Source organism: Crocodylus siamensis, chromosome 5 (assembly GCF_052110815.1).
Source record: "Crocodylus siamensis isolate JL-2025a chromosome 5, ASM5211081v1, whole genome shotgun sequence".
In the NCBI taxonomy this organism is placed as follows: Eukaryota; Metazoa; Chordata; order Crocodylia; family Crocodylidae; genus Crocodylus; species Crocodylus siamensis.
Window position 1 is genome coordinate 74,244,242 of NC_143399.1, and position 26,528 is coordinate 74,270,769.

The 26,528-nt window shown below is 42.0% G+C and overlaps 1 protein-coding gene across 4 annotated transcripts in view; it reads right to left on the minus strand.

Moving 5' to 3' along the window:
• EPB41L4B (erythrocyte membrane protein band 4.1 like 4B) overlaps positions 1-26,528 on the minus strand; it is a 293,241-nt gene that overhangs the window by 121,425 nt on the left and 145,288 nt on the right. For 2 of the 4 annotated variants that reach the window (XM_090049115.1, XM_090049114.1), the window contains exons 15-16: positions 25,950-26,017; positions 1,264-1,448 (exon numbers count right to left, since the gene is read on the minus strand). In XM_090049115.1, coding sequence (XP_089905241.1) covers positions 1,264-1,448; positions 25,950-26,017 — 253 coding nt within the window. Of the gene's footprint in view, positions 1-1,263; positions 1,450-21,553; positions 22,998-25,949; positions 26,018-26,528 lie in introns of those variants that run through there. The other 2 variants (XM_090049117.1, XM_090049116.1) reach the window with 2 other exon arrangements.

Genomic DNA, 26,528 nt, shown 5'->3' on the forward strand with positions numbered 1-26,528 from the left:
GCTTGGCGGGCTGCACGGTGACCTGCAGGCCGCATGTTGGACAAGCCTGCTTTAGATGAAGGACTGAAACAAAGCTGTTGGGTTTTTAAAAATGAGTTTTCTGATAATCTAAAGTAGATACACAATGAGACGCGTGTACATTATTAGTTGCGTAGTAGTACAGCCCACAGGCTGTGCTTCCACACAGTTGTTTGACACTTCCCATTAAAGACCTTATTTTCATCTGCCTTTATCTTTGCCAGCTTTACTCTTCCAGCTGAAATTGTCTATACAATTTTTCTCAAGCTGACATTTTCCCTTAAGTTTTACCAAAAAAGGTCAAAATCAAACATTCTCATTCAGAGAATGAAACCAAGGAAACATTAATAGTTTGCCCATTTGAAAAAAAAGTAAAAGAGTTTCAACAACTCCATCCTTTGGAGAGGGACATGATGTTTGGTGGGAGAGAAGCTGGGCTACTTTGTTATTAGAGATTTGCCTCTTGCTGTTCTTATGCAACTCCACTTCCATTCGGTCAAGTTATAACCCTTTGAAAAAATGTGCTGATCCCTAAAGAGGAGACAGAGCTAAGAGCCTTCAAGACACAAAAAGTGTTATTATAAAGAGAGTGGTAATCAATTGTTCAATGTCCACAGAGAAAAGGAGGAATAGTGAGCTTAAACTGCAAAAAGGAAGATTTAGATTGCACATTAGAAAGAGCTGTCCGAGTATGAAGATGGTTAAGCACTGGAAGAGTTTATGTAGAAAGATAGCTGAATCTCCATCAATGAATTTGTTTAACAGTAGTTTAGACAAGTATTTGCCATGGATGGCTTAGACAGGGATGATTCTGCCTTAAACAGAGGGTTGCACTAGATGACCTCCTGAGGTCCCTGCACCTTGATATTTCTGTGATTCTATGACCACCAAGACAGGGAAAAGGGCAGAAGATGTGCCTGTGATTCTAAATAAAATGAATAATATTAGAGCAATATAGGCTTTGCCAAGTGGCTAGGGACTGATGATCTGTGGCATGCTTGCAATTTTACCAGTTATGGAATTGAAATCCAGTGCCAAATACTATAATCACATATTTAGCAGCAGAGCCTAAATTGCTAGTCCTTATTCATTTGAATGTACTGGTAGAATATAAAAATAATCATAGGAAATCTGCAATTTCTTGAGGAAATACATTAATTCCCCTCCCACAATGATCTTTGTTCCCTTGTCCAAGATTAATATAAAATCAAAGCAACTATTGAAAACCCATTGAATTAAACTTACTGTTCGGATTTGAAACTCCAGAAACCATATCTTTGCTATCAGGAGCAACTACTCCATAGTTCGAATGGTGGTGGTGATGGTGGTGGTGGTGATGGTGGTGCCTTCCTGACATTTTTGTGGTAAATGGTGTTCCACCATTTTCTTCGATGTTGAATGGTCGAAGATCCGTGTTGTTCAACGGATAACTGTGAAACAAATTCAGTTCATGTTAGAATCGACTGAAATGATTCAACATTTGTGCCTTTTGGGAACTAATACACAGCTTTCTGAGGAAAAACATGTAGGTTTTTAATGGAAAAACTTTACAAGTGATTGTAAACAGACTTAGTTATTAAAAACCCGGAACATACTTTTTGCATTTTTAGTGATGGGAGCCTTGTATACATACAGAGCAAAGGAAAAATGAAGCAGGTTAACAGAGACTGTTTTTTGCATAAGTTTCTACTTTAACAGGCGTTAAGAACATACATACAGTGATTCAATTTAAATCATCTAAGGTAGGGGTGCTCAACCTCCAGCCTACAGGCTAAATGAAGTCCACAGAACCATCACATCTGGCCTGTGGGGCTCCCCAAGGGTCAAGAAATTTGGCAGCAGGGGATCAGTGGCTATTAGTACAGCCACCCTCCCCACTGTCAAATTACCAGACCCAAGCTCTGCATGTTCAGCTGGAATGAGGCTTGTGCCCCTTCCCCCCCACAGGGCCAGGTCAGAGCTGGGCCATGCCACCTTACCCCATAAGGCTGGTGGGGTTTGGGAATCCCCTTACATCTCCTTTTCCCTGCAGCATGGCATCATGTTCCCTCCTTCTCCTTTTCCCTGCAGCATGGCATCATGTTCCCTCCTTTCCCCCTAGCCCCATGGGGCCAGGTGAAGTCCCCTTCCCACCCTGCAGGGCCAAGCCCTTATTGGGCTGCCCCCTTGGCCCCTCTGTGTAGCCTGATGGTGGCCCCTGCACTGGCCGTGGGGACTGGATTGGAACCACCATCCAGCCCATGGTCAGACTGGGCACTGCCTACCCAGCTGGCTGGGGAAACGGGTTGAGCATCACTGGGCTAAGGTCTGGAATAGGGCTTTTAGCAAACATAAAAAAGTCAATCACGTAGGAATTAATTTCATATCTCTGGAACTGTGTATAGGTTTTAAAAAAAAAAATACACAATTCCTTTTCAGTCAGGTTGGACTTGAAGAGAGGGCAACCCAAAGAATAGCCTCAGAACTACTTCACACTAGAGCTTTGGTAGCCAATTTGATTCGGAGGAGATTCAGCCTGATTCGGTGACCGAATCTCCAAATCCAAATCCAATTGGGAGACTAATTAAAAGCCCTGAATCAAATCATAAGCCTCCGAATTGATTCGGAGAAGGTTTGTCCAATTTGGAGATTCAGCCATAGACTAAACAGGCAGCAGACCTCACCACGCTAGACACAGCTGCCTCCAGCTGGTAAGTCTGTTGTGGTGGGCGGAGGGGGGAGGGAAGAGGCATGGGGGAGGGAGGGATTGGAGCTACAGCTGGGACAAGCTGCTCAGCCACAGCAGGGGGTGCGGGATGCGGGTACAGCAGCACTGAGAGCAGGGTCTATGCCCTGCTGCTTCTTGCCCAGCCAGGAAGGTGGGTGGCAGGTGACGCTGGCGTGGCTCACTCTGGGTGGAAGGGAGCAAGCAGCAGCAGGGCATAGTCCCCACTCCCAGTTCTGCCGCACCCGCATCAACACTGGGAGTGGGGCTCTGCCCTGCTGCCACATTCCCAGCCAGTGTGCGGGGGTGGGTGCTGCCACCACTTGCCCAGCTGGCACAGGGAGGGCGGGCGCTGTCACCACTTGCCCAACCAGTGCAGGGAGGGCGGGCACTGCTGCCGCTTGCCTAGCCAATGTGGGGGGGGGCATGGGGGCACATGGGGTGGTGGGCACTTATCACTTGCCCAGCCAGGACTGAGGGGTGGGCGCTGTCTCTATTTGCCCAGCCGGGGTGGGGAGGCACAGGGGGTCAGGCACTGCTGCCCCTTGCCTAGCCGGGGTGGCGGGGGCATGGTATGCGGATGCAGCAACTGGGAGCGGGGGCTATGCCCTGCTGCTGCTTGCTCCCTTCTGCCCAGAGTGAGCCATGCTCACATTCTCCCCCCTCCCCCCAGCTGGGCAAGTGGCAGCAGGCCATAGTCCCCTCTTCCAGTGCCACCGCACCCACATCCCACACCCCCCACCCCAGCTGGGCAGCTTGTCCCAATCCCTCCCCCACACCCTTTCACTCCCCCCTCTATCTCCACAACAGACTTACCAGCTGAAGGCAGCTGTGTTCAGCAGTGGTGAGGACTGCTACCCGTTTAGTTTATGGCCAAATATCTGGATCCGATTCAGCCGAATCGAATCGGGACAGTGATTCAAATCTCCAAATCAAATCACTGTGCCTCCGAATCAGCTGAATCCAAAGTGAATACTTGCTGCTTTGCATAGCCTACTTCACACCACTGAAATGATATGAACCTAACACAAAAGTGAAAAAGTTGCCTGGGCAAAGTTAGCATATATGGAAAAATACAGTAACTTTCCTTTGTCTTTAAATTCTTTAGTACCAGTATGGACTCAGATATGAAAATGAATTTCTTCAGTGAGTCTACAGATGACATACCGATATATTCATTGAAGTAGCTAAGGCAGTATAAGATTATTTATTATTTCTGAAATTCAGCAAACAAAGACATTACGTGCTCTGTCTATGATATTGCAGAGAACACAAACATTTGTGTTCCGTCTGGAATTTTCTAATTTAAAATACACATCAAAGATTATTTATTTTAATTTTCTAAAACTTTAACCATTAGTAGTAATGATAAATTATTAGTTTGTAATCAATAATTATGATTTGAAATGATATAAATCATAGAATCACTGGTCATTCTAATTCATTAGAAACAATATAGTTTATTAGACAATCTCAGAAAATTTAAAAGAAAAAATTCCCAGACTATTTTGAAAATATATATAGGCACTCTTTTTATTCACCTGTATGCGGCTTACAAACAAAGGTAGGAAACTGAAAATACCCAGTAAAGACAATCTGAAGGATTTAAAGAAAAAATGACTGTATCCAGCAATAACCTTTTTATTCTATGTTCAGGTACAGATGACTTATACATTTAAAGCAAAATTAACCAGCCATTTTACAAATAAAATGCTGCTACTTTTTCATAAGATATGCCCAAATGCATAAACTAGTGCCAATGCATAATCACTACCTCCTCAATAACCTTTTCTCATAACACCAGACTTCTACTTGGGCGGTAATTAGCTAACACTTCAGCATCAGGAGGTGGTTAATTAGAGAAGGGGTGGATCTCTTTTGCTGACTGCTGGCAGCCTCCCTTCATAATAGAAGGCAACAAAATCAGAACAGCTGGTTTTGGGATCACAGATAACCCCACTTGCCTCAGATAAACACATGTAAAAAACAGTGGGCTTTTGGTTGCGTTGACAGTGATAGATAGAGACCACTGTAATCTAGGCTTCAGGGGAAAGCCCCAAGTTTAGCATTTTCCCCAAATCCCAGGAAAACTGCGATTTTGGCTGGAAATGGCCTAAAACCACAGGGGAGAAGGAGGGCAGGGCAAAAAAGTTTAAAAAAACAACTTACCTGAAGCATGGAGAAGAAAGGCTGCAGAGCCCCAGAAACACTGTGGAAATCCCACGTTTGCAGGAGCAGCCTAGTACAAGCTCAGCTAATCAGGTTGTTCAATTCCCCACTTAGAGTTTAAAAGTACCCCCCTGCCCTAAGAGCTACAGGCATAGGCATACTGGTAGCCTGCCCCCACAGCTGGGCATGAAGTGCAGGATGCCCCTGCCTGGCATGGCTGTCTGCTGCTGCATGGGAGCAGAGGGGAATTTCTTCCTCTCCTTACTTAATAGCTGTTGTTTAGTAAGTGGTGAGCTTTACTTTCTTAAAACACCCAAAGAACAGCATGCGCTGCTGTTCAATGGTAAGCAGCCCCGTGGTGGGCTTCCTCAGCTAATGAGAGGCAGGGGAGATCCTGCCCGGAAAAACACCTGCAATTGGCTCTGGCGAGCCTGCATGAAGCCCACTTTCCCTCACTACCAGAATCTGAATTACAGTAGTCCCTAATGATAGAGGACCTGGAAGCAGCATCTCATTTGGAAATATGACTGCATCTTCAATCTAGTGATCAAATGATGGAACTACTACTGGAGCAAAGCAACTCAGGATAACATGATGGCATGTTAAACGGAGAAAGAACTCACCAAGCCAAATCTCTTTGGAACTAGTGAGATACTTTTTGGTTTATGTAACAGCTTTTTTTTTTTTTTTAGACTAGTAAATCCCCCATAGGGAGCAAAAATAGGATTCCAAGTGGCTCCTCAGCATCTCTTTTCTAGTCAGTGATTTGACTATTTCAACAGACAAGAATCACTGTTAAACCACAGTCAGGTTAGGGGCCACTGATTAAAGTTAAAAGTTCATACCAAAGGCCAAAAGTTCAAACTTAATAAGTCCCCAGTGTTGATTGATATGGATGTGAAATAGATGCCATACTGAACTGGGAGTTGTCCTCCATGCAGCTAAACTATCAAAGTAAGCCTTGATATTAGGTTGAGAATACACACGGAGCTCTAGAAACATTTTTTGTCACCATTGACTAAGAACTGCTCAACCCAACTTGTATTACGCAGGCACTCCATCATACCATGAAACAGAAAAGCATCCCAGTAAATGTGATATTTCTGTACCTGCTGAAATCCCCATGAATAATAAAGAAGCAAGATTCCAACAACAACTCCAGTTTGTGCTAGAAATTTAACTCGGATGTAAAATTCCCTATTTAACCAAATACCCTATTTAAAGCCAACATTAACAGCTGCCCTTCTTTGGGGGTACCAGTAGTAGAGATATCTGAACAAACTCACCTACATGGTTGGTTATTTTGGGCACTTTGGCAGGATATGGAGGATAAGGGGGAACCCGCAGCACCACCCATCCACCCCTCTATGATGTTCAGTGTGAACTCCACATGAGGTTCAATAACTAAATAACTGTCCTTGCAGCAACATGTGATCCAGTCTACTTGTCTTACTGCACACCTGGCATTGACCCACATGACCCATCCAGGATTCAGAGATCTACACACCATGAAGACTGGCCCACTTGGAGGAAACTGGTAGGAAGACTGGTAGAAACTTGGGGTAGGTTATGGCCCAGGCAGCAGAGTGGGCACTGCCAGGGTCATACTGCCTGCCTTGTTCCACCTATTCTCTCTGCAACATCTGCTGACCATCCAGGCCTCCCTTCTGTGTTCTTAAGGCAGTGCCAGTTTTAATCCTTTCTATCACCATTATTCACTTTATTTAGTGGGGAGGGTAATCCCAGACAGTTTGGGTACTACTCTGTAAGGTGGAGATTTGTGGCCCAGATCAGCAAAAAGTTGCTGAGCACTTAAGTACACTACTTAATTTAAGGATGTATGGGATCCATTTGCTTTGCAACAGCCACTGAGACAAAATTTATATGAATACTTCTCCATGGTATGAAGTGAAGCAGCATGTTTTGCTTGGGATTATTTTCTGTTTTCAGTTTCTTTATCTTAACTCCAAAGATTTGACAATGTTTTTATCTTTTTCTGCTTCTTAACTTCCTCTCCTTCCTTTGCCTCGTTCTTTGTTTAATCTGATATAGCAATTGTATATTTTCCTCACTACATCTAGGTCATGCCAAAACAACTGGAGTTTTGATAACAAGACCTGGCTTTTCCCACATATTCCCCAGCCTAATGTGCGCACATTTGTCAACATCCATTTTTTTATTCCTTTTACATTTTTCAATAGTCCTTCCCTAGTGTGCAAAAATTCCAACTGGATTTTTTACCTTTTAAACTTTGACTTGCTGCTCTGTTCTATTTGCTTATTACTATCTATTTACGTTTATGCACCATGAACATAAAAATGTTTTTACAGCATGAACATACCTTTTCTATTAATGTAATGTCCTCTAAACAAGGTCTAATAGGTAAGGCCTGGTTTAAATCATGGGCCCAGCTCATTAATATTGTGGCCTGATCATAGCAGGGACTTCCATTTTCATGCCCAGATTGTGCCCCCACTCCCCTCATGCCCCTTGATTGGCTAAGGGGGCAGGTTTAGGGCCAGGTTTAGTTGCAGCAGCAGAGGTCTTGCTCCCAAGGTCTTTGATGGCTACTGAAAAGCCCATAGGGAAGGGGTTACAAAAGAAGCAGGGAAAGGAGAGAGCTTGGGGATAGGTAGAGGAGAAACTGTTTGCTCCTCCAGGTGAGAAAACTGGGGCACAGGCAGGTTGGGGATGTCTAGGGGCTGCCTTGGCAGATGGCCCTGGCACTGCGTAGGGCAGGGGCTGTTTGCTCCTTCAAACGTGTTCTCTCCCCACACACACAAGCCCTAGCGCCACAGTTTTCCTGCCCAGAGGAGCAAATAGCTGCTCCCCTACCCAGTGCCAAGGCCATCTGCCAACCCTCTGTGCCCCAGTTTTTCCACCCACAGGAGAAAACAGACCATCCCCTACCCATTCCCAAGCTCTCTTCTCCCCTGGGCTTCTAGGTATTTGCTTCTGGATAGGGAATGCTTTCCCAAACCTGCAGCAGCCATCTTGTTGAAATGAAATGCCATGATATGGCCACTTGCTGGGGAACTCCCCAGTACATGGTCATGTCATGGCATTTTGTTGCAAATGACATTTTTCATGAAAATCACTTTTGAGATTTTCATGAAAAATGCAAAATTATGATTTAAGCCAGGCCCTACTAGTAGGTCCCTATGCAATACAATTAAGAAAATAAAGGGAAAATCAAAGGGAAATCGTAACAATGGAGACCACAGTCTAAACGAAGATGACCATTACTTCACTATTCATCCCTTCATTGCCACCTTCTTAGCATCTAGGCTTATGCTTCCCAAAGCTGATAGAAGCTCTAATGCACTTGTGTATGGATGACTGGTGCCTCCTGATACTGGGGGGCACCAGCGGCTGATTGCTGACCGGTGGGGGGGGGGGTCCCCCATGACCAATTGCTGCCAGTGGCAAACCCAGAAGTGCCATCAGCACTTCTTGCAGCACCCCCACAATCCAGAGGGGGCACCAGACATCGCCCCCTGCTCCCTGGCCAGTGACAGCCAATTTCAGGGGGGCACATACCCCGCCCCCTGTGTGTTCCCTATGCATCACCTATGCACTTGTGTGGGGTTTTGACTGCCAGCTTGCATAAGAAGGCATGATAACAATCAACAAAATAGGTGACAAAACATTTTTCCAAGCCTTTGACCATTGTGCTTGAAGTAGTTCTCAGGTCTTTATTTGGTAAAAACTTTTACATTTTCCATCTATCAAGACCACCATCCTCCCAATGAATGAGTCCCCTCTTCCCCTACCACCATTCTCCCATGCTCTTAGCAATTCTTAGTTTGTCAGCTGACAGCTTTCCATTGCATTGCCCCCCTTCCCCTCACTATGATCTGCTGTAAAATTTTCTCACTCCTTTGATGCCCACTCAGAAGTGGTCTCTGCTGCTGTAACACAGCTGGACTGTGAAGGTTCCCCAGGCTGTCTGCTGCTCTGGCTCTTGCAGTTCCAATACTCCCCAGGGGTCTAGCTGTACCTGGAAGGTCAACGTTAGGGCTTCTCTTCCACATCATAGTGTTGGGGGCTCTGAGACTCATGCCACCAAAGCAGCTTGTCAGAATGTCCAGCAATCAGTGGTGGAAGGCCTCTAAAGTCTACGGGGCCCCTGGGATTCCCAGTACCTTTAGTGGCTTTTGTCCCCACTCTTCCCCTGCTTTGAATAATTAATAGTTTAAGAAATACAGCTTCTAAACCTTTCAGCACATACCCATGTCTCTTGTAAGGAATCCCTCTGAACAAGTCACTGTACTCTCTTTAAAAAACTTAGAATGCTACAAATGTATGTCTTTATTCCTCTACCCCTCCGCAGCAGAATGCTTGATTTGATGCTTTTGCAGGATGCTGCAGTAGACATTGGTGCTATATTCTTTGAACAGATTGTGCTGAGAGGCTGTTGCCACCCACCTTGCTCTTTAACAGAGATAACTTACTTTTTCATAATTGTCCTTGTTGAAAAATCAAAATGGGTTTTAAATGTGGTCCCAAAGGATTACCCGGGCTGTTTTCCAGAGTTTTATGATTCAAGGGAGGGATTTTCAAAGGCATGTATGAGAATGAGGTACTGATGTCCCACTAGTTTCCCATGGGAGTCAGAGACCCACCTGCCATATATATGATAGTCAAGTTACCAGACAATGCATCAAGTTTTATTTTGGGCAAAGCTGATGCACGCAATGGAACTGGGCACTGTAGACTGTCTTGTGATACATCTGGTAAAGATGAATGTCAAACTGACACAGCATAAGGGATCATCCAGTTGGGTTGGAATGGTGGACTCTTTGGATTTTCTTATAGTTACTGCTGTATTTAGTTAAAAGCTAACCTAGCACATGCTGTAAAATTCTTATGGTCTGTTTTCTCCTTTCACACTTGTATTTTTTAAAAAAGATTCTTTTTAATCCTGTTTTCCTCTACTGCTTCATAAAAAGGTCAAACCCTTTAATTTTAGTACAAGTAGGTGAATTTCTTTAAACCTATGAAGCACATGCCACATTCAGTGTTTCTACATTTTGGAAAGCCGAGAAAACAGCACTTAGACTTGAGTAAAGCTGCTGAAAACAAGTTCTTATGTATTTTTTTGAATATCATAGTACTTAGGATTGGAAGGAACCTAAACAGATCATCAGGTCCGACCCCTTTGCCCTGGGCAGGAATGGGTGCCGGGATCATATCACCCCAGCCAAATATCTGTCCAGCCTCCTCTTGAAGACCCCCAAGGCAGGAGAGAGCACCACCTCACTTGGGAGCCCATTCCAGAGCCTGGCAGCCCTAACTGTAATGTCTCCTGATGTCCAGCCTGAACCTTCTAACAATTTGTGGCCGTTATTCCTAGTAACCCCGGGTGGCACCTGGGGGAACAGAGCTTCCCCTAATTTCTGGTGGTCCCCCCCTGGTGAGTTTGTAAACAGCCACCAGATTCCCTCTCAGCCTTCTGTTGTGGAGGTTGAATAGGTTCAGACCCTTAAGCCTCTCTCTGTAGGGTCTGCCCTGCTTTCCCTTGACCATGCAAGTGGCCCTTCTCTCAACCCTCTTAATGCTAGCCACATTCCTCTTGAAGTGCAGCACCCAGAACTGGACGCAGTACTCCCAACTGTGGCCTGTCCAACGCCGCGTAGAGGGGAAGGATCACCTTCCTGGACCTGCTTGTGATGCATCCATAGATGCACGACAAGGTATGGTTAGCCTTACTGACTGCTTTCTCGCGTTGGCGGTTCATGTTCATCCTGAAGTCAATGACTCCAAGATCCCTTTCTGCCACCATGTTGATAAGAAGGGTGTTTCCCAGCCTATAGGTGTGTTGCTGGTTCCGTCTTCCTAGATGCAGCACCTTGCACTTGTCTGCGTTGAATTCCATCCTATTCTCATCTGCCCACCTCTGTCATTTGTCTAGATCCAGCTAGATTCTGTCTCTCCCCTCCAACGTGCCCATCTTGCCCCACAACTTGGTGTCATCAGTGAATTTGGACAGTGTGCATTCCACACCCACATCCAGATCACTGATAAAGATGTTAAACAGTACAGGCCCCAGGACCAAGCTCTGGGGGACTCCACTGCCCACATCCCTCCACAACGAAAACAACTCATCCACCGCTGTCTGGTTTGACCATCTAGCCAATTTCCCACCCATCTGACTGTGTAGCCATCAATGCCAGAGTCACCATTATGTTTTTTTAAGAGAATGTGGTGGGAAAACGTGTCAAAGGCCTTCTTAAAGTCCAGGAAGACAATATCCAACCCGACACCCTCGTCCAGGGACTCTGTGACCTGATCATAAAATGAAACCAGGTTAGTCAGGCAGGAGCTGCCCTCAATGCACCTATGTTGGTTGCTTCTGAGCATTACCTCCCCTGCTGGGCCCTTGCAGATGTGCTCCTTGATAATTTCCTCAAAGGTCTTCCAAAGGACCAAGGTAAGACTGACCAGCCTATAATTGCCTAGGTCCTCCTTTCTTCCCTTCTTGTAAATGGGGACCACATTGGCCCTTTTACAATCCTCTTGTACCTGGTCAGTGCCCTATGAGCACTCATAGAGCCGTGCCAGGGGCCCCACTATGACCCCCGCCAATATGGAAAGGAAGAGGAAATGATCTTGGAATGAGAGGTTGGTTTGTGTAAATACCAACCATCTGCCAAATCTTGGCTGGAGCAGGATATTTGGAAAAGGCTTTATTGCATGAGAATGGTCAATGATTACTTTCATTGGGCAGAGAATAAAAAAGTTTTTGTTTATCTTCACAGGTAGGACCATTGCTATGAATTTGATCCCTGCATTACTAGTCTCTTCCTGACATGGGAAGACTTGGTACTTCTGAAGGAAAGGACAGGACATCATAAAACTGATGCATTTGCCTGGGAGGGTAGTAAATGAAGGTATGGGACTGGCATACAGATAATATCAGCAGTAGGTCCAGAGCCAGCCAAGCAAAAATGGGACAGGAAAAAAAAAAATCACACCCTAGGGAACTCTAAATTTTGGCAGGAGCAAGGAGGATATATCGTACAGGATTATTTAAACATAAACTGCAGAAAAATTGAATTCAAGAAATGCAAGACTGAATTTTGATATTAACCTGGAAATACTTACTAACGCACTCTTCCCAGCGCAAATCATGTTCTGATAAAGCACCAACACATCGATCCAAAACCAACAAAGCCAAAGGACACCTCCCCTCATTTTCTGCACTAATACAATCCTATATAAAAATGTATAAAATTTTTTTAACAAAAGCCAGTGTGCAAATTAATCTTCCCAAAAGGATCAAGAAAAACATACTAGGCAGGCCCAAAGTCTGTTTTCCCTTCTCTACAGGGTTTCAACTAATGGAAAACTGATGATATTTAATTGCCTGTCAATAAACAATTATTTGTCCCATGTAAGGAAAATTCTTGAAGGCTGTTGCAGATTTGTTAAGGGGGGGAAAGAAAAAAGTTTATGCCAACAGTTTAATTCAAGTTTCTAACCAGAGTTAAAATCTCAATATTGTTCCCACTCTTCAGTTTTAACTCATGTTAACAATTTCCTGATAACACTCCATAGGGTCTTCCAACCCATCTTTGTACTAGATACTCAGTCCCTTGATACATTCAGATAACAATCATAGTGCATGAATGTTTATGGTATATTTTAAGTTTCATTTTTGAAAAGCATGTTTGTTTCCATTATGTCTCTTACATTCCCATAAACTACTCAGTTAGCTATCCCAATGCCTTTTACTGGATTGTAACAGGGAAGAAGCGTCTAGGACCTACTTAGGATGCATGACTCTAATGAACTCAGAACTTTAAAAGCAGCATGAGGGTGCATTGGGCTTACTGACTAGTCACTGAACCTGGAGTCCCAGATTATGAGGGGCTGAATCTTCTCTGAAGCAGAAAGAATCAGATGAAAAAAGACCACAGGAAAGCCTTGAATGAGAAAGCTAAAGTCTAAGTTTTTCCTCCACTGTTTCTATTTCAGTCACTAGTAAAGCCAGAAAAAAGAAAGCTATGTACAGCACACAAAGACTTTTCTGGGCAAGGTGGTAATTTCACCTGTTTACACAGAGAATATCAACAGCAAGAAAAGAACATACTATCTAAGTTGAAGGGGGTCCCTATTTGTAGCAAAACCCCAAGTTTGTTTTTTTTGGGTTTTTTTTTTTTTTTTTTTTTACTTAAAAATACATTCCCTCCCTTTCTCTTCGATTCTTCCGGTCTCCTTTTTGTCAGTTTTTCTATTTTTCTTCCAATTAACTTGTCTACATTCCTTCCACTGGAAACCACATTCTAAATGCTTTTCCCCACATCTAATTTTCCCCTTCTCTGTGAAACTCCCTTCGTCTAAGGTTCCTCTTTCTGCTCTTCTCTATTGTTTTGACACTGGTCTCGTTAATGGTGGAAAAATATTCCCTTCTCTTCACTGCTGACAGCTTGGCCCTGCGTGGCAAATCAACCTTAAATCTATGATTTAGCACATAGAAACAGGAGAAGACAGCATCTCTTTCTTTTTTACACTGGGAATTTCAGGAACTGATTTTATTCCTATAATGTTGGCCCATATTCTCTACATGAATATTTGACTGTATATTGTTTTATTTTTCAGTTTCCTCTTGGCTCCAAAAGATTAATGCTGTTGGGCAAGTTGCACACTGCGTGTAGGATTATTATACCAACTTATTTAGTGGAGAAAATAGATATCTGCCAGAATTCAGAGCCTATGCTAGGTCACCACTTCCTACTGCTAATTAGGTTCAGTATATGATATCTGTTCCTTCCTATTCTGTGGGAGAGACAGAACTGCCAACATGTTTGTGGGCAAAAACATGATGCTTGTGTCATTTAAAAATCTCCCTTTCTTTATAAACTTCCAAAATTAAACTTTCATAAATTACTTTAATTTAAAATAGTTCCATTCTGGATGTTTTTTCTTCTTGTAAATAAGAAATTGCCTTCATAACTATAAAGAAAAAATGTGCAGGTGCAGAGGCATGGTGAATCCATTGGGTACCTGTGGCAGGGAGAGGTGTTCAGGGATATGTCGACCACTGTAAACCAGGGAGAGGGGAAGGGAGGGTAGCAGGGAATGTGGATGAGGGGAAGCAAAGGCTTATCTTCCCTGGCTACTGCAGCTGTATCAGCTTCAACTCCTCTCCAGCAACAGCCCCATGGTATCTCATTCACTCCTTCCGCTTCCTTCTCACATGCACATATTGGATAAAGGGGTATACATGCTCTGGCAAAGGCTCTTGGGGATGGCGGAGGGAATCTGGAAGGGAAGAGGGAGTGCCAATATGTTAATTCTGTTTGCCACCCTACCCCTTCCCCCCCAGGTACACTGCCTGCAGTGGTGCTCTGCTGTCTGGCTCCTATGGTTGGGCAGGGGTAGCGCAGGGCACTGCCCCTTCTGTGGAAAGGCTCCTGGGTGAGGGAGATAGGCAATTTTTGTGCCCCCTCCTAACTGGGACCTGGGGCTGGTACCTGGCTAAACCCACCCTAGTTCTGCTACCATGCGAGTGTTTTATAGTATAGTAGCTCAAAGCTGCAGGCCCCACCAAAAAAATAAACAATCCTCCCCCCCACAAAAATATATAATACAAATATGCACAATTCAGAACACATGAAGTATGGCAAGCTTACAAAAGCAGCAAATGTGAATGTGGCCATGTGGTTGAAGACGCAATCTTGAAGCTGTTATGGATTAGTTGTCTGGGAGGCACGGTTTTTATTTTTAAAGAGATCCTTCAAATTTCCTTAAACTGTTGTCCATGGAATCATTTTCCATAAGGGTATGGACAAATATACATTTTAACTGTTTTAGAAAGGGCAGGATTGATACTGCTCAAAAGAATGCACTAGCTGTTATGATCCCAGCAGTTGTTTGTATGATCCTGTACCCATACAATGAAGTTAACTTGCCCTTATGTTGACCTCAAATGAAGTAGGGCTAAAGAGGGAGCAGTTCTGCTATACTGATATCCTTTGATGGCAATAATTAGTGCCCACCTATTCGCCCAGTGGTCAGCACTGTGCTGGCAGTACCTGGGAAAACCACTGATAGTGAATCTTTTCTCCCACTGAGGGGAGGAACAGTCATTCTTCAAGGATGAAAGCAGAAGACAGCAGGTCCCCTGGAGTTGAAAGAAATCTTTTACTCTGACCACAGATAATAAAATAAGGGTGAACAGCTTGTATCATAGAGCTAAGGAGGGCTCAAAGGGTCAGAATATTCACCGGGTTGATTTTGATCAGTTTAACTTACCAAATGCACAGTAATACAGAGTTTAAAAAAAGAGTCACTGTCTCAAAGCATTGGATCCAGCAAGGCACCCAACATCTTCAAACACATGCCAGCTCCAAACAGATGGCCTGAACAAAGTAATTTCTGCACATCTTAAAAAAAAGTTACAGCTTCTTTAGCACTTCCATGCATCTGAATTCAAAGACTACTGTATAAATTATTAGTAATTTGAAAGTTGATTAATCAAGATCTAGTTACATATTCTATGTTAGGATTTGTAGGGGACTTTATAACAGGGATGAGACTTTTACCACGAAGACGTTATAAAATAAATCCAGATATGACAGTATCACAAGGTTAACTCTAAGGCAGTCTTTTATCTAAGGTCATAATTTGCCTTGCAAACCTTTAGTACTGGGCATGATGTATATGGAGGAAGGAACCCAACACATCACCCAGAATTTCCTTAGGGTAACACAGTGAAAAAAATGAGCATGAATGACATGCCATTTTTTGAGAAACTATCGATGGAGACGTCCACAATTACAATCACTTTTCAGAGCACAACGTTTTCAGAAAAATGGAAACTGAGGTCATTTGTACACGTGTGGAGAGGGTGCTCAGATGTGTTGTAATTACAATGGTAGATTAATTGAGTCTGCTGAAGTGTGGTAATTACTGTGCTCCAGCAGACTCCAGCATCACAGCTTTAGTGAAAGCACCACCACCATTTTTCAGTGCAGGGATGCTGATACACATGCCGCTCTAGGCACTTTAATTAAACAGACTCTTGTAGCCACTCCAATTAACACGCCCTCCCCTCCTGCCTCCCAAACCCCATCTATAAATGCCCTGAGTTCCAAGCTCTTTTCAATGTTTGGCAACTTGTGGCCATTATTTTCCTCACACCGCTGCTTTTCAAGGTATTGTTAAGGGCTACAACCAACAAAACAGAGAAGCATACTGTATTCCCATCCCCTGTTCTGTGTTTATCCTCTTTTCTTAGATGCAAACTTTCTAAGGAAGGGAATATGGCTTTCTATGTTCCTGCAATGCCTGGCAAAACATGGTGCCATTCTCTGCTGGCCCCTGTGTACCATCATAATAACAGTCATTTTTCAAAACAGCAATAAAACGGGACATGAAAGCCTGTTATTATGCAACAGAAACATTTCTGAGCTCCAGTGGTCTTCATCCTTCCCTCTTCTCCCCAGCAATACTAACTCAGATCAGCTTCTCACTCAGGCGAGGATCCTCAGCTGAAAATGTTTTAGAGTGGAGCTGCCATCCCAACAATTCACAGATTTTTTTTTCTTTTAAATAATACTTTTCTATTAACATGCCATTATAACCCAATGTCCCTGCAGCTGGACAAGCTCTCTGGCTAGCAATCAGCACTAACCAATTCTTCAACAATAGCAATAACTTGTTACACTGCTCTCTCACTTCCTTCCCTACTCGATAATGTAAAAAGAAATCCCATTACTAAGCCCTCTACTTGAGATCTGAAGCACAACAAAAGTTAACTAGAGTCTTAAATGGGCTCTGAATCCCTACCGTACCATGCCTGTGTTGCAATGCTGCTCATTCCAGTTAGCACAGACCTCAGACTTCTTCTGGACCCAGCAAATGGAGTACACAGAGAACCATTTACTTAAAAAACAAAAAAACCCTACACCCACTATTCAGTTATGGCTTCCTGTGTCTTCCAACTACAGAAATAGCTCTATCACTATTATGTGCATCTAATCCACATTGGAGTAATTGTGCTGAAACAAAAAAAGAGAATCGAATGCATCAGCTCCTTTGATCGGGATTCTGGTCATCAGCATAAATTCCATTCACCAGACTATTTGCAAACTCTCAACTCTAATTTTCTTCCAGGCTGAGAGAGGGTCTTTCACAGACTGATTTATGATTGAGAGACAAGGGAGTGCACAACTTCCACGCCATACTAGATGCTTCACTTGATTCTACAGTCTTTGAGATCACTATCCAGACATGATAAGGGTGCACTTTGACCAACGTTTGGCAGAACTCACTCCTCTCTGTCAGTGCAAGCCACAGATTGATAGCTGTGCCATTATACCACATGAAGTATCTTCAGTTTGTGTTTCTGCTGACAAAGCAGTTTGCAATCAAGAGCTTGAGAAAACACAAACTGAAAGAGCTCATGCTCAAAATGATTCTGCATTTATAAACATATATTTGTCTGCTCTGATGCACTAGAGATGTAGCATGTCAAAGCAGACTCGATTAATCAATTAATCAAGTTTGCTCCCTACATGAGCAGACGTGCCCAGTGCTGCATCACATACATTTGTATGAACAGCAAAATTCACATCAGTGCTGAGAGAATGGTGGCAGTATACTTTTGAACTAAAACACCTTCAATGTGTTTTAGTTCAAAAGTGCACTGCTGCCATTTTCTCAGTGCTGACACATTTCATCATTTATACAAATGCACACGCTGCAGCGCTGGATGCTTTTAAAAGTACCTGGCACTGTGGCACAAGCATGTGTACAAATGCCCATTAAGTCTAGGAGATGCCATTTATCCTAATGTTAGAGCTCATATTCCCAGCCTTTAGTCTCCAGTGTCAGGGCCACGTGCTAGTGCTACAAGATGCCATGAACTTGACCTGTGTTACAGACTTGGAATAGCTAGCTTTATGACTCAAGTCCATGACTAGAGGAAGGTAGCTAGCTGTGTTAATCTGAGGTCAGGCAGAAGGCAGGGCAGGGTGGCACCTTAAGGCATTTATACACATGCTTCAGGAGTAAGGGGTGGCACTTTAATTAAAGTGCCCAGAGCATCATGTGTGTCAGTGTCCCCACAATAAAAAATGGTGGCAGGGGTGCTTTACCTAAAGCCCATTCAATAAGCTTTATTTAAAGCAGCCGTGCTGCCATTCTTCAGCGTGGGGATGCTGATACACTTGATGCTGGAGTCTGCTAGAGTACAGTAATTACCACACTGCAGTGGACTCGATTAACTTGAGTCTGCTCCAATATGCTGTAATTACAGTATGCCAAAGCAGCCTCTCTGCATGTGTATAGGCATTCTTAGAGACTAATTGGTTCAGAGAGGCATGAGCTTTCACAGGCAACAACCTACAACTTACTTTGTCAGATGCTATAAATGGACCATGTGTCTGATATCAGTGAGTTCATGATGAGATCAGGGTAGACAGAGGCTTATAGTTCTATAGCCAGGGTTGGCAGTATATGGTCTGCAGACCAGATCCAGCCCACCGAATCACTGGATTTAGCCCATGGACATGGAACTTCAGCAGCACGGGGGTTTGGCTGTGGAAACCCTCCCTGTGCCACTGTAGGGATAAATGCCAGCTGCAGCTGGGTCCTAGCACCCACCTACTCATGATCCAAGGTAGGTAGTTTTGGCCCAGTCAGAAAAGATTACTAACTGTGCTTTATAGTGTTTTTTTTCAGGCCAGTAATGCTTAAATCTCATTAATTTGAAATGAAGCTGAGTGAGTGCTCTGTCTTCTGCACTGAACTGGCCACATCCTTAGATCTGGGAAAAAGTTATGCAGATAAATGATGGGAAGATGCTTATGAACCCTTCTGCATGCACTAAGTTCTGTTCCAGCACTGGACATCTGGTTCACTGCAGACTTGGAGCACAAGATCAATGTAATTTGCAAAACCTAATATGGTATTTCACTCTAATTTGCAGCAACGGCATAGTTTTATGATAACTTCTGAGATTAAGAGAGAATAGATTTCAAAGATGTTTTCTACAAATGCACATACAACTTATACAAACTACACTGTAGGTGTTTAAAACAGGCACAAAAGCAGGGTGAAAAATGAGCACACATGAGACAAAGGAGAGTGGGCACTTCTCAAAACTTGCTACCTTTGCATTCAGTGCAAAACAAATGTACAAACAAACATTTACTTACATAAGCTAATTGGTAGGTTTATAAATGTTAATTAAAGCAGGGGTGTCAAACGTATGACATATGGGGATTCATATTGTGGAGCCAGTGTCAGTCCACTGGTTGCTGTACCTGGCTGCTGGCCCAAAGGAGCCCTGCAGTATATATTTGGGTCCAGGGCATGAGATGAGTTTGACACCCCAATGTAAAGTAATTGTCTACCTGTTATTTGGAACTGAATTGAGAACTACTTTGAATAAACGAAGTGTGACAACCTCATAGGAAACCACTGGCATAAAACATAGCACACAACATCATCACTTACATACTTAAAAGAATTTTACAGAAATGTGAAACAAAACAGACAAGACACCTGAGTGTTACTATCTTGCAATGGCATGGGCTGGAGATCCAGTATTCTAATATAATAAAGGGCTTGGTCTGCCTGTAACACTTTTGATCAAGTGCTTGGCTGGGTGGACTCCACTTCCTCAGGCAAGGAGACGGAGGTGGAGGGAGCCGTTAGAGTTTAATATTTACTTGCCCCTGGCAGCCTTTCAAAGCTGACAGGAGCCAAGGGCAGTAGGACCCAGGGGAGTCCTCAGCAGACTCAGCAGCCCAGCTCAGCAACCCGAGCCATTCTCTGCTTCCTGCCCCAGCCCTGCTCTGGCACCACGTGGCTCCAGGCTGCATCACCAGACTGGGGAGCATGGAGCCTTGCTAGTACATGTGTGTAGGGGCAGTGTGGGTGCATGTGGGCAGGGGCAGTGTGGCAGGTGCAGGGACAGAGTGTGAGGGTGCGCATATGCACAGGCAGGGGCAGAGTGTGGGTGTGTGTGCAGGTAGGGGCAGAGAGTGCGTCTGTGTGTGTGGGAGAGTGTTTGTGCGTAGGCAGGGGCAGAGTCTGTGGGGATGTGTGTTCATAGGGTGAGTCTTACATGTACACCCCACCACACACATGTACCCACACCCGTCTCGCACTGCCATACACACAGACCCCCACACCCAAATTCCCTCACACAGCCCAGCCACCCTTTCCCCACACCCCACATATCTACACACACATCCACATGCTCCCTTATCCCACACACCCACAGTCCCCCCACAAATCAATACCACCCACCCAATATACAAGAGTAAGACTTCATTTTAAGCTGTTGTGCAATCACCTCTGTGCACACTACACAAACATGTAACTCTGGACAAAAATATTTTTTGAAATAAAATTAATGAACGCTGTAGATGTTTCCTTTTTAGAATATAATTTGGTATTTTTATGATTCCAAGATGGCAAAACCCCTTGCTGAAAAGACTAGTTCTGGGGGCAAGGGCAGGGACTTTTGGTGGCAAAGGTCAGGGGTTAGAGGGCTGGACTTCATGTCACAAGATGGCAACCTGGGGCTGGGGCACCTGCCAAGGGACGGAGCTACCCTTGCGGCCCTCAACAGCTTGCCAAAACTCGGTAAGCAGCCCTCTGCCCAAAATAATTGCCTGCCCCTGGTTTACATGGCCAGCTCTGAAGGGCGAGTGGGGCTGGCGCATGTAAACACTCCCTGAAACACTCGGTCATTCATGATGGCAATTGGCTAGTCCATAACAGGCAGAAGCTTCCAAGTAGCTTGTTTTTACCTGCTTTAGCAGGTAAACTAACTAAACAACAATAACAAATAATTTAAAAAGGAACAAAACACAGAATTTTACATTCAGGTTTTCCACACTGAGCAGGTGTACAAGCAGTGAGTTGTATTTCTAACTGTCAAGGGCTAGCTGTATTTTCTAAACAGAAAAAGGGTGATAATTTTAGAGAAACTCCCTCAGTATATTCTAAGTTTTTAAAATGTACATTAACAAGAGGAGAAATAGAGGACCTACATTTCTTCTAAAGAAGAGGAATAAGGTAAGTGCTTGCCCCATCAGCAGCTGGAGGAAAACTGCTAGTGAGTCATAAAGGGTGCAATCCACCCTCTTGTACAGATCCTTCACAAGACCATGGTACCATTCAAATTTGCACAAGAGCTGAAGTGCCACTTCTGTGCAGTGAGGGGCCTCATGTTAGCCTTCTAATCAAAGATCACTCACTCAAAGCTTTTTCAGCGTCCTATGCAACAACAACAACAAAAAAAGAAAGAACGTTCTGCATGCAGAACCAATGCTTGATCCCAGATGGTATTTATAAAAAAAACCAAAATAAGAAAACCCACTCGAAGTTCTATAAAACAAAAACCAAAACCCAACTGAGTTCTTCTAAGTGCAGAAAACTTGAAGTAATGAATACAGTTTAGACTATGAGTAATCCAACAACATTTTCACTTCACAGTGCATTGTGCTTTTGCAGTATTTTTTACTGGATTCCACTGCAAAACCTGATTCAGAGCAGCATTATTCCAGTATTACAACATAATAACAATGGTGTGACTTGAGGTAAAACTGGAGTAACACAGCAGTCTCTCATGCCCTTAATTTCCCCACACACACAAAACTGAAACATAAATAATGTGTCAAAAACAAAACAAGAAAATGGAGAATTTTTTTTATTTGTACTTAGCACATACAAGGAAGATCAAAAACAAATGTTAACAATAGCATTTGTAAACAAATATATTTTACAAAAAGTTATGTACTATCAAATTTGCTCTGAAAAAATACTCAGGGTTAGCCCTGTTTATACATTCTTAAAATCAAAGTTAAAAACTATTACAGTTTAAAATATTCCAAATAAAGATTTACTTCAGTCCAAACTCCAAAGGACCACAGTTGTAAGGTCAAATTAAAATGAAAAAAAGTAAATGAAGATGGCACCATGATTCCTAGATTACAAAACAAAAGCAATCAAAACACCAGTTACATCTATATGAGGGCCTAAAGTTTTCAAAATATACATTCAACTTCGCAGAAGTCTAACTTTTTTATTACTATTTAGATTTAGCAGCCTCCCACCATGTAACTGATTGACTATAAGGTAGCTCTTGAATCACTCTCTCAGAGAAAAAAAAATTCACAAGATAGCTGTATGTATCTTTATGGTTTGCATTAATTACATTTTGAAAATCAGATGAAGACAACAGCACCCATTATTAAGGCCTTATTTTTTTTTCATTTCCATATTTATAGCAGCAAATACTAGATTTAGGTATAGTATGCAACTTCTAATTGACAAATCAATAAATCAAGAGTAGAAATAAATGTATTCTACAAAGCTTAAAAGTACAGTGTTTTCCCCAATACTTGTTTTTATAGTTAAACAAGCACCTATAATTTTATTTTGGAAAAAAGTACATCTTTGATTAAGTCAGTAGGCTCCCTTTGTCACTGGCCACACAAGTCATGTTAACTGATAACATGAATTTTGATTTTATTTGCAAATATAAACCTCCTGGTTATGCATCACTTAAGGAAACTAAGCTTCTCAAATCCTTATCCTTTTAATCTGGCTCATAAATAACAATATAATAAAAATAACTAGTGTGGTATGGTGGTTTATAGCACTATACCTGTTCTTTCTTAACAATTAAATTTAAAGGGTAATGTAAAACTTGGAAATGTTTGATACATTTTATCATCATTTAAATGTTTCAGAACTTAGGTCAAAGTAAACTCTGACCTGTTTTCACACTTGTGGTTTTTTTTTTTAATTTTAAAGAAAATACTGTATGATATCTTTTCAGGATTGTCTAGAAACATTAAACAAGATGACTCTATAGATTAAGACACACACTTTTTACACCATATACTTTTCACATAATGTAGACAGACAATGCTTATGGGATGTAGTGATGATTTAAGATGGTAGGTGAGATTATGATGATTCAGTTTCTCAAAGGGTTGTCATGAGCTTATCTTGGTACACCATACTTTGGTTTCCACCTAAATTCTTCTGGTTCTGTTCCTGGATATATTGTAAATTGATGTCATCTCCACTTGTGGGTGGTTTCCAGTATGGCCTGTCATCATGATAGGGGGGCCTGTACCATTTGCACAGTTATTGGTTAGTGAGAGGTGGAAGTTAACTTACAATAATGAGTGAAATACAGTAACATGAGTTTACAGATAAGGTCTAAATGTGCATACAGACTGATGAAGAGTGAATGGTACTGGAAGGAAGTGATGAGAGAACCATGGGCTTGAGGCAGAGCCCATCAAAGCAAATGTGAGTCTTTTCATTGATATCAGTGGGCTTTGGATCAGATCATGTGTGCACAGTAGTTTTAGAGTATCTTTTTTATCAAATATTAAAATCAAAGACTCATCCATGAATGCTACTGAATCCACAAGGAGTGGGAGTTTAGCTACAGCAAGGCTGAATACGTTACATCAGATAAAAAGAAATACAGAATCATAAAATAATTGACTCATGAAAATATCTATCAAAGGCTTAAAAATTAGGATAGATAATAATCAATTATCCTTCCATATACACAGCCATTCGCTCAACATAGATAGAATTAGTTGCACTTAATAGGTAAGATATAAAACATATCCACCGTGCTAAAACAAAACTTCTTCCAATGATTACATTTCAAATAAAAATTTGCCTACAAATTCACATTAAAATTGTAAAACTAGTAAACAAAAAATCCTTTTCCTAAATTTTCTTGCATACTTGTGCTTGCAACTACTACCACCATGCACTCCATCAAGTTTCCTGATGATACAAAATGCCAAATCACTAAAAATTACTTCAAAGAGTGGTTTTAAGCAACATGATAAAAAGTAAACTATGAAATTTAGAAGATTTTTTTGCTTAAGGTATTTAAAAAGTTGCACTTATTTTTAGAAACATTCGTTGCATGCTATAACTGTTAATTTAAAAGTATAAAAGCCAAGTAGGGTTGAAATTTAAAAAAAAATAAAAGCAGTAGATTTTGCTTTGTGTTTAAGGGTAACCTCAGTAATGAATCTTAAAGTTGCATATGATAACTAAACTTGGTTACACTTTATGACAAAATTCATTCCTACAATAATTTAAGCGAGAAATTGCAGACCAAATTACATTTGAAAACTGCATTAATAAAGAGGGAGAAATGTTCCTGCACTATTTTCCCCTTCCTTCAGTTTTGTTAAAAGAGTAGAGTATCCCATATTTTGATTTCTTTTATATAGGCTACATACCAAGCCCAGTTCAGGGTGCTGCATGTACTTGAGGCTTGATACTGCTAGCATCTGAGCACTTACTCAAATTCACCAAAGCTTTTAACATATGCTTTATCTTCTGCCATGAATAGCCAAGTTAACGCCAAGGTTTCTTACACTCTTCAAGTTAAAGATAGGGCTGGATTGCTTAGCACCTTCCAGAAATGCTGAGCTGAGAGACAGTATGTGAGATTGGGACCTTATGAATGTTTCTGGGTTTCTAGGTCTAGTTGTCAAAGCACCCTTGTTTGTATTTCACTGTAGTTACTTTTAACAATCTTAGTCCTTGCTGAAAAAAGAATGTTGACTATGAGCATCCCAACACGTGGCTCTACTTTTAGTAACAGTAGCTAGCCTAAGGGAAAATGCCATGGCTTTAAAAGTAAAAATAAAATAGAACTTATAAAGAAAAAATTAAAAAATGGTTTTAAAAAGCATTACTATAGACAGACACGAGTCAGGACATGGGGTTTTTTTTAAAACTCCAGTTTAACTTACGTAACAGTCTGCTTCAACTCTTTCTCCTTACATATTTTAATTCTACTAGCTAAGTATTTTGAGCTAAAAATGCATAAATCTGGGCATCTCTTGAGATCCCAAACTTCATGCCTGTTTTTCTGCTGCTTCAAAGCTGCACTCAGACCAGACTGTCCTTTCTCCCAGGCCACTCTCACCTGCACAACTAAATCACACCATCACCAACCCTCTGCAGGAGTGACTTGATTTAATCATACTGGGATGAAACAAGGAGAAAATGTCAAAAAAGCCGTATTTTTCAGTCAAGTCAGTACACTGTTTGTCTGAAAATCCTACACATTCTCTAACCATAAAGTCCAGTGAAAATTAGTTGCATTTACCTGAAAAAAGCTCTAATTTAGTATTGCATGTGTGCACGTGTTAATGCACTCGCACAAAATATCATTAATTTCAATTCAGATTGAATTTGATGCAGTCTTACTTTCATTCAATTACTACCCATTACCATTAAAATGCATCTGTATGATGCAAATTATATACTCACATTGCTATAAAGAACTATGCTTTAGGAGGTATTATTAATATATTTGGTATTTTTAAGGTATTATTACTAAATATACCAGTGTTCAATAGGAGAGAACTGGAATTTTCCATTTGAGTTTTTGCAGAAGAAGAAAAAGTTACTGTACATCTCTTAATTTAACCCTATCCTAAAAAGCCAAGCTTCACTAGCTGGTGAGACTAAATGCTAACTGAGGTAAAATTAATTTTACTGAAACTAGTAAACATTTCTCAGTCAAATGTACCACTTATGGAAATTCACTGTTAAAAGGAAAACAAAATCCTAGAATTACAGGTTAAACTACACCTTAAAAATAAACCCAAGCAAGCTATCGACTTTCTAGCAATAAGTTTAGCAGACTTAAAATACACAGAACAGAAACTAAATTAATGCATTTTAATAGTGTACCTACCATTCATGTTTTTTTTCTACACTGCCTGACACTGTATCATAGATCTAATATAGAGATAGGCAAACTTTGCAGCTATAGGGTGTAATGACCCAACCTGGGACTCAGCACCAGGCGTTTAGGACCCTGCTGCTGCAGCCATCACTTGTCCCTCTGACAACACAGGGAAAGCACCCGAAGAAGGTGCCCCTTGCTGCTGACTGCCGCTGAAGCCCCTAATCCATGGGCTGGATCCAAAGGTTATATGGACTGGATCCAACCTGTGGGCTGTAGGTTGCTAACCCCTGCTCTAATAAAATCAAGAAAAATAAGAAGAAAGCAAAACATACAGCTTACCTTATATTCACAGGCGTATGGGGATGCCAGTGTGGTTGGGCAGGATGTATATTAGGATGATACTGTGCCTGAAAGTAAAATATTAACCTTGATTATGCTATTGTGTCATGATTAAAATCTTACTGTACTTGATGAATTTTCCGTGGAAAGGGAAAAAAATTGGAAAAGTATACCTCTACATATAACAGCCCTCTACAATGGAGCCTGCCATAGACTGAAGATAGCAGTCTATGACAGAGGATCTGGGATCTGAAAGGGGATACTTGTAAAGGTTTTACATCATGTCCCTTGTTCAAACATTGGCAAGCACGAAGCATCTTATGTGAAATGACTGTCAAACCCAGGACTGTCCCAGCTACCGGCACATTCGTGATTACAGCTGGGTAAAAAAGGACTGCGTCACAGAAACTCAAATGCAGGGTTTATTTGGAGGTATACTGTGTGTCATACATAGATATTTCCCCAAATCTGAATTATTATTATGGTGTTTCTTCTCTCTATATAGCTTAACACTAGCTATGTTCAGTTTTATCATTTTTATGTTTATATGAACTATGGGTTTCATTGATATGAAGGTAT